This window comes from Orycteropus afer, unplaced genomic scaffold (genome assembly GCF_000298275.1).
Source record: "Orycteropus afer afer isolate SDZICR_OR568_19922 unplaced genomic scaffold, OryAfe1.0 scaffold00368, whole genome shotgun sequence".
Taxonomy (NCBI): Eukaryota; Metazoa; Chordata; class Mammalia; order Tubulidentata; family Orycteropodidae; genus Orycteropus; species Orycteropus afer.
The window spans coordinates 513,662-522,976 of record NW_006921955.1 but is presented as its reverse complement, the minus strand read 5'-3'; the positions used below and the strand labels follow the sequence as shown (position 1 = coordinate 522,976).

At 38.5% G+C, this 9,315-nt stretch overlaps 1 protein-coding gene across 1 annotated transcript in view; it reads left to right on the top strand.

The window, feature by feature from the left end:
• Positions 1-9,315, top strand: part of MFSD14B (major facilitator superfamily domain containing 14B) — a 229,939-nt gene that overhangs the window by 198,471 nt on the left and 22,153 nt on the right. The window contains exons 6-7 of the mRNA XM_007953001.2: positions 1,380-1,598; positions 3,178-3,291. Coding sequence (XP_007951192.1) covers positions 1,380-1,598; positions 3,178-3,291 — 333 coding nt within the window. The remainder of the gene's footprint in view (positions 1-1,379; positions 1,599-3,177; positions 3,292-9,315) is intronic.

Genomic DNA, 9,315 nt, shown 5'->3' with positions numbered 1-9,315 from the left:
CAAACCCACCAGCCACTCCTCGGAAGGAAGATGGGGCAATCTACTTCCGTAGTGATACTGCCTCAGAAACCCAAGGAGGGGTCGCTAAAAGTCGGGTCTGATTCGACGGCACATAACAACAACAACAACATAAGCGTGTGAGCCATTTTCCTAAGATAAATGTCTCTTTCTCTCTCTCTTTCTATAAGCTTTGCTGGTTTTGCTTCTCTAGAGAACCCCCAGGGCATTTGATGCATTTGAATTGGGGTGTAAGCTAAAAATACTGAAGACCATGGACTGCCAGAAAAAGAAACAAATCTGTCTCTGAAGAAATACAGCTGATGTGTTCCTTAGATGCAAGAATGGCCAAACTTTATTTCATGAACTTTGGTCATATTGTCAGAAGAGACCATTCCCTGGGGAAGAATATCATGCTTGGGAATGTAACTGTTCAGCAAAAAAGGAGGAGACCCTCAATAAGATAGATTGACATAGTGCAGGGGTGAACAGTGTTTTGTTCTGTTGTACATAGCGTTGCTATGAGGCAGAACTGACCAAATGGCACCAAAGAACAACATTAAAATCGATTAGAAGTTTAAATAACTCACTTTGATACATGCTTTTGGTGCTCATCCTGCTTGTATATTAAAAATTGCCCATTTGTGCTTTTGAATGTTCAAATTGTATACTAAAATAAAATGGGCATTTCACACGCTTACAAGAATGCAGTGTGAAAAATCTCAGTATGGCTTAAGGTTTCAGGCATAGTTAATTGGCTCTGTGATCTCTGGTTCTAAATGGAAGTCAGGATGTGACAGAGTGACAGAAATCCATAGACTAGAGACCTCTTTAGTGAAAAATCTTCAATCTCTTCCTCAACAAATTCTTTTGTTCTTTTTTTGGTATACGTTGGTCCCCCCCCCCGCCCCCCGCCCCATATCTTTCTATGAATGGGAATTTTTTTTCCTTTCAGTGTTAATAAAATAATGAAACAGTGCAGTGTTTTTCAAATATGAACTTAAATATTAAGCATCGCTCCTGACAAATTTGTAGATTTTATCTTCAACCTTCCGGAAATTTTTTTGTATCCCTCTCCCCCACTTCCCCATTCCTTATTTCCTAAATGTAAGAAGATCAGTGGTTGTGTGTTACGTTTTATGGAGAAGATTTTCACATTTTTTTATTTCAAAAATATCATTAGTTTTTACTGTTGTAGCTCTCCAGGCTATCTCCAATTAGTTAATACTTGTCGACTAATTCTTAAAATAAAATTACTTTAATTCTCTGACAGTTTTAAAATTTGTGTGGAACAAACCGCTTTTGTCTTGTTTAAAGCTCGGGAATGATGGCCCCAGGTATGCACCTGTGGGGCCCTGGATGAGAGTGTGCTTTTCCTGCAGGTCTCAGCTACTTTTGCAGCCAGTCTAGTCAGCAGTCCAGCCATTGGAGCATACCTATCTGCCAGTTATGGAGACAACCTTGTCGTACTGGTGGCCACAGTGGTGGCTCTTTTGGATATCTGCTTTATCTTATTGGCTGTTCCAGAATCTCTGCCAGAGAAAATGAGACCTGTTACTTGGGGCACTCAGATTTCATGGAAACAAGCAGACCCTTTTACGGTAAATAAAAACATGTTTATTTTCCTAAATATTTTGCTAAGGCGTACAACTGAACATTTCTGTAATTGCAAGGATCCATTTCTTTTTCCAGTAGAAATTGAAAAATTTAGTTGCAGGTAATGGATTGAGGGAGTCTGAGCACCAGGAAAGAATAGAATTTGACTTCTTAGTCAAACATGTTACTTAAGGGAGAACAAATGTCCACGTATTTCTTGTGGAGGGTTTGGGAAAGAAAATTTTTTCTTTCTTTGCATGGTTGTTTGCATCCATTGTTAACAAAACGAAGGTACTTGAAGTGGGCATTTTCATTTTCTTTAATTCAAAAAGTATAAATGCATTTGGTCTAATTAAAGTGATAACTAAATTGTTCATAGACATCCACTTTGACCAGAGGCTTTGAACTTGTATTTTGCACATTAAATAGAATCTTTGTTTTCTGTAGTATAGTGTGTGTGTGTGTGTGTGTGTGTGTGTGTGGTGGAGGGTAGATGTCACATTAACAACTAGAAAAAATCCTGAGTATTACCATAACCCCTAGTCTTAACCTGATTTCAAATTGTTCTTGATATGTTTAGGAAAAAAAGTAGAGATTTGATTTTTGCTTTTTATTCCCCAACTTCCCCTTTCAGGAAAAAATATTTGTAGTAAGAAAACTAACTCATATCATAAGAAATTCTTTTCTGAAAAGCCCTCTTGAGGCATAACTGGGGGCTCTGCCTGCCCTGATGGTGCCACTGTTTTAAAGAAGGATATGTTTGCAGTGGAAAGTCAGCTGTACCTTGGAAAGGCACTTCTCCTTTCTTATCATGTAGTGATTAAGTTACACACAGAAGGTCCTCTGTAAAACAGATGTGGTAGATTACTTTTCAGAGCTGTTATGAAGACTTCAGTTAATAAGTATAAATTATCTAGTCTAGGATTATGTATGTAGTAGGGACTCAATAGATACTAGCTACTTTGGCTATGATTAATATAAAGATATAGTTATTATGACTTAAAACAGACTCCATTCCTTAGTTATTCAACAGTTCTGTGTGGAAAGGAATAGAAGAATTTTTCAACAAGGTTGTAACATTCAAAAAGTCATTACTGCTCAGAGTCACTCTTGGTATCACTGACCCCACAGCTGGTGCATACTTACTATCTACTAGTTTTACAGGCATATAATTGAATATTGAATACACTCTATGCTGACTTTGACTTTAAAGAAGTTACATTATGAATGAGATGGTAAAGTGATTTTCTTAAAAGGCTCCAGGGGAGTATATTTTTTTCCAGATCTGTGAATGTGAATCAGTATTGTTAACAAAAATGAGGACATGTTTGTTTATTCCCCCACCCCCATGGGGGGGGGGGGACTGCCAGCTGAATCTGTCATGTTTGAAGCACAGACCTCTGAAATTAGTATCTGTGACTTCCATAAAGATAGATAGTGAGAGATTTAAAGTTTACTTCCTTTTATAATTCAGTTAAATTTTGTTATTGACCTTTTAAGATCAAACAAGTAAACCAATACCAAAGAATATAAGTGACATTAGTATCTTTTTTTTTTTTAATTTCTCTTTCTGTTTATTACCAGTCACTGAAGAAAGTTGGGAAAGATTCTACTGTTTTACTAATCTGCATCACCGTGTTTCTTTCATACCTTCCTGAAGCAGGACAGTATTCAAGTTTTTTTCTCTATCTCAGGCAGGTAGGTAGCCTTTGAACTTGAAGAAAATAAAATATTGGAACTGTTTAAAGATATTTTGGGGAAAATAATGTAGAGAAAAAAATAAGTAAGTTTGCTTATAGTTAAATAAATGTACATGCTGATATAGATAAAGTAAACCAGTTGCCTTCAAGTCAACTCTGACTCACAGGAACCCCATGTTTCAGAGTAGAACTGTGCTCCATAGCAAGGGACCTTTAATGCAATAATGTTTGAAAATACATTAAAAGGTTTACTATGGGGAAAAAGAATTCTATGGTAGTTAAACAGAGAGAAGGAATTTTCAAAAGAAGAATTAATCATGACATTTTAACTTTTTAATATTATCCATTAAATTTCACAGAAAGCTAAGGTTTATCTCAGGGATGTTCCTGATTTGGGTCTCATACCACAGCTAACTTTTTGTGCTAGAAGGAATGTCATCTGCAGCAGGCAGCAATATTCTAGTCCATAGCTCAGTTGGTGTTATAGACTTCAAGGTTGCTAGTAAACAATATTTAAAATAATCTTTTATCTTCTCTTTTTTTTTTTCTCTTAAAAAAAATTATCCTATTTTTTCCCCAAAATAGACAATTGCCTTAAAGCAACTTAAAAAAAAAAAAAAAGAAGCAGCAGCAGCTTCCTTTTCCAGTTGTTCTTTCTTAGTGAAATCACTAGACTGACATTCTGCTAGAAATGAAAATAAAAATGTTATTTAAGGACTAGAATAATTTTTGAAATGGGAAGAATTTACAGACTTTTCCATGCAAGATATTGCAATGCCCTGAATTACTGGGACAACAGTATGTAAAACTGGAATAAATGGACAGATTTCTAGAAACATTACCTATCTGACACAGATTGAGGTAAAAAATTCGAACAGAACCATAACAAAACAAGATATCCAACAGGTCATAATTTTTTTTTTTTTTTTTTCCCCAAAAGAATGTCCTTGCCCAGATGACTTCACTGGTGAATTCTACCACAAAGTCAGAGAAGAGCTGTCAGCAAGTCTACTCATACTATTCCAGAACTAGAAAAGGAGGGAATAGACTCTAATTCATTTTATGAAACTACTATAATCCTGATACCAATCTGAAGCAAAGACAGCACTAAAAAAGAAAATCGTGGTCCAATATCCCTCATGAACATAGATGCAAAAATTCTCCCCCCCCCCAAAAAAAAGTCCTAGCCAAATCCAGCAACATGTCAAAATAATAATACTTTATCACCAAATTGCATTTATACCAGGTATGCAAGGATGGTTCAGCATTGGAAAAACAATCAATGTAATTCCCTGCATAAATAAAGGAAAAAAAAAAAACGTGATCATAGCAATTGATGCAGAAAAGGCATTTGACAAAATCCAAACCTTTTCTTTGGGGAAAAAAAAATCAGCAAAACAGGAATAGAAGGGAAATTCTTCATACACGCAAAACCAACAGCCAACATTGTTCTCAATGAAGAGAGACTGAAAGCATTCCCCTTGCCATCGGGAACCATACAAGTATGCCTTCTGTCACCATTGTGTTCAGTTTTGTATTGGAAGTCCTAACCAGGTCAGTGAGGAAAGAAAGAGAAGTAAAAAGCATCCAAATTGGCAAAGAAATAATAAAACTATCTCCATTTACAGATGATAATATGATACATTAAAAAAAAAAATCCCAGAAATTCAACAAAAAAGATGCTGGAATTATTAGAAGTATTCAGCAAAGTGGCAGGGTACAAGATCAACGTACAGAAATCAGTCAGATTTCTCTACACTAACAAAGAAAATGCTGAAAAAGAAATCAGGAAAACAATATTATTTATAATAACCTCCAAAAAAATAAAGTACTTAGGAATATATCTTACTAGGGGCACAAGATGTATACAAAAAGTAGTACATGACGCCACTAACAGAAATCAAAAGAGGACTACCCATAAATGGAAGAATGTATCATGTTTGTGAATAGGAAGACTTAACATTGTCAAAATGTCAGTACTCCCCAGTGCGATCTACAGATATAATGCAATCCCAATCCAGATTCCATCATCATTCATTGAAGAAATTGAGTAACTAATCACCATCTTTATATAGAAAGGAAAGAGACCTCAGAAAAGCAAGGACAACTATAAAAAAAGAACAAAGTAGGATGCTTCAAACTTCCTGATATCAAAACGTCCTACATAGCTGCGGTAGTGCAAACAGCCTGGTACTGGTACAATGACAGATACATAGACCATTGGAACAGAATTCTGAAATCAGAAGTAAATTCATCCACCTATGAACAGCTGATCTTTGAAAAAGGGCCAAAACCCATGACATGGGGAAGAGATATTCTGTTTAACAAATGGTCCTTTTCAAACTGGATATCCATTTGCAGAGAAATGAAACAGGACCCATTTCTCACACTGTATGCATATACCATATTCAAAAACAAACTCAAGATGTATCAAAAAACCTAATATAAAGCCTAAAATTATAGAGACCATCAGAAAAAGTAGGGACAAATTTAGGGGCCCTAATACATGCCATAAATACACTATCAAACATAACTAAAAACACACTAGCACCAGAAGACAAAATAGTTGACTGGGTCTTCCTAAACATTAGACATGTATGTGCATGAGAAGATTTCACAAAAAAGTAAAAAAGAGAACTCATAAACTGGGAAGGAAAATTGTGCCAATGACATTGTAACGAGACTAATCTCTAAAATTTATAGAAAACTTCAACACCTCAACAACCAAAAACACACGATCCAATTGAAAAATGGGAAGAGGACTTGAACAGACACTTGTAGAAAGAAGACATTCAGGTGGCCAATAAACACATTAAGAAACGCTAGTGATCATTAGCTATTAGAGAGATCAAATCAAAACAATGAGATAACATCTCCCCCAGTGTGATGGTTATGTTTGGATGTCAACTTGGCTAGGCCTGGTTGAGTGGCTGGGCAGCTGGATGTAGTATTCCCCATGATGAGATTGGTAATCATCTCCATGGTGGAATCTACTGGGAGCAGCTGAGTAGCTGCCTTTGGGTATGTGGTCTGCTTCCTGTATATAAGGAGAAACTTTGAGAATGGTCTCTAGCCTTTGGCATGCTTGGACCCTCCATGTAGCTGTGTCATTGCTTAGCAGCTTGCTATGCTCTGCCAACCTTGGGACTTAAGTTAATGGCCTGCTGTGTGGATTGGTAACATCAGGACTGTGCCTTTTTACTTGTCAACCTTGGGGCTTCTCAGCCTTAGCAGCCAACAGCTGTCTGACTGAAGAAATGCCTCTAGCTCTATTGGGCCAGGAGCAGGAGGCAGAACTGGACCCCAAGGTTGAGGAGCTGTCACCCAGCCCCTAGAGCCTGGCACTTTGAACTTGGACTTAAAGCCTCCAAATTGTAAGAATAAACTCCTGTTTGTTAAGGCCATCCCATTTGTGGTATATTTCTCATCAGAGCAGCACTAGGTAACCAGGACACCTAGTATTAATAGCAGAGTTCAAAATAACAGAAAAGTACAAATGCTCACGAGAGTATGGAGAGATGGGAACCCTCGTACACTACTGGTGGGACAGTAAAATGATGCAGCACTGTGATAGACGGTATGGCACTTCCATAAAAAGTTGGAAATAGAAATGGCATATAATCCAGCAACTCCACTACTAGTGTATATCTTGCAGAAATAAGAGCCATGGGCATGAATAGATGCACACCCACAGTCACTGGAGCACTATTCACAATAGCAAAAAGATAAAAACAACCTAAATGCCCATCAGTGGATGAATGCATAAACTCTTGTACAGATACATAATGGAATACTAAGCAAGTTAAAGAATAATTAATCTGTGAAACACCTCCTAACATGGATGAACCTAGAGGACATTATGCTGTGTGAAATTAGTCAACCACAAAATGACAAATATCATATGAGACCACTATTGTAAAAAAAGACAAGGAAAGCTTTCCACTCACAAAGAGATATTCTTTGGTAGTTACCATGGGTGGGAGTTGAAGGGAGGGTAAACCACTAGATGATAGGCACATATTACCTTGGATGAAGGTAAAGGCAGTATACAATAAGGGGGAGGACAACAATAAATGATCAGGGTAACAAAAGATTCTGGGAGAAGTCCAGATTTAAAGGCAAAAGAGGTAAATACTATTACACTGACAATCCTGCAGTAACAGTAATAATCTGCCAAAAAATCAAAATGAAATTCACTGCTGTCGAGTCGATTCCGACTCATGGAGGACCCCTCTTTGGGTTTCTGAGGCGGTATCACTACAGAAGTAGATTGCCCAATCTTCCTTCTGAGGAGTGGCTGCTGGGTATGAACCGCCAGCCTTCTGGTTAGCAGTGAAATGCCTTAGGCACTATGCCACTAGAGCTCCTAATACTAATCTACAAGTAGATATGTGGACACATAAGCTGAACAGGTGTGGGAAGGAGAATGGGACTATACCATTGTTCTGGTTACCTAGTGCTGCTCTGACAAGAGCAAATGGGATGGCTGGAACAAACAGGAGTTGATTCTCTTACAGTTTGGAGGCTTTAATTCCGAGTTCAAAGTGCCAGGCTCTAGGGGCTTGGGTGAAAGCCCCTCAAGCTTGGGCTTCAGCTTGGCCTCCTGCTCCCAGCCCACTGAAGCACTCAGACAGTTGCTGACTGCTGAGACTGACAAGCCCAAGGTTGGCACAGTCCTGATGTTACCAGACTACATGACAGACCATTAATTCAAGTCCATTGAAAGTCCCAACGTCGGCAGAGCATGGCAGGCTGCTGAACAACAACACGGCTACATGCAGGGTTCAAGCGTGCCATAAGCTAGAGACTGTTCCCCAAGGCTTCTCCTTATATACAGGAAGTAGACCATATCCCTAAGGCAGCTACTCAGCTGCTCTAGTAGATTCTACCAAGGAGTTGATTACCAATCTCATCATGGGGAATACTACATCCAGCTGCCCAGCCTCTCAACCAGGCCCAGCCAAGTTGACACCCAAACTTAACTACCACAACTGTGAATATGTATAGGTTTGATGGGGTATTTCTATATATGTAGTTACATATGCTGTAAACATACCCATAAATATAATACAGTGCACAAGGAGCAAAAATATGAAAACTTTTCAGCCATAACCATAAACCTTGTGGTGGGAGTGTGTCACTAGGCCTGGGTACTGAGGACCATAGTCTTGGAGAATATCAAGGTCAATTGGGCTAGCAGCCCTTAAAGAAAATGTTCTACATACTACTTTGGTGGGAGCCGCTGGGGTCTTAAAAGCTTATATGTGGCCATCTAAGGTGCAAATAATGGTCTTTCCCCATCTGGAGCAAAGAAGGGAAGAAAAGCAAACACACAGGAAAACAGTGAAACTCAGCCTCCATGACATTGAGAACAGAACTAGATGGTGTCCAGCTACCATTACTGACTGGTCTGAGAAAGCAGAAACCAAACCCACTGTCAGAATAGAGTCTGACCTGTGGTGACCCTATGGGACAGAGTTTAACTGCCCCATCTGGTTTCCAAGTCTATGAATCTTTGTGGAAGCAGACTGCCTCATCCTTCTCCCAGCTAGTGGCTGGTGGGTTCAAACTGATGACCTTCTTATTAGCAGCTGCATGCATTAACCATTGTGTCACCAGAGTTCCTGACTGCTCTGAAAAGGGATCACATTAGAAGGTTCTGGATAGAGTGGGAAAAAGTGTGGAACAAAAATCAAGATCATAAAAAGACCAGGCTTACTTGTTAGACAGAGACTAGTGTAACCCCTGAAAGGCCCTTATTCACCCTGTGGACCTGCAACTGTACTCAACTCCTGTGGTTCAGTTTTCAGGCAAACAATAGAGAGGTTTTCAAGGGACCATCAAATGGTCATAGGCAAGTTCAAGCTGAACCTGACAAAAAATTTTTTTTTTATTTTATTTTATTTATTGTGATTTGGGTGAAGATTTACAGAGCGAATTCACTTTCCATACGGCAGTTCACATATACTTTGTCTCATGTCATTGACGACAGTTTACAATGCAACAGCTCCCCCCACCACTT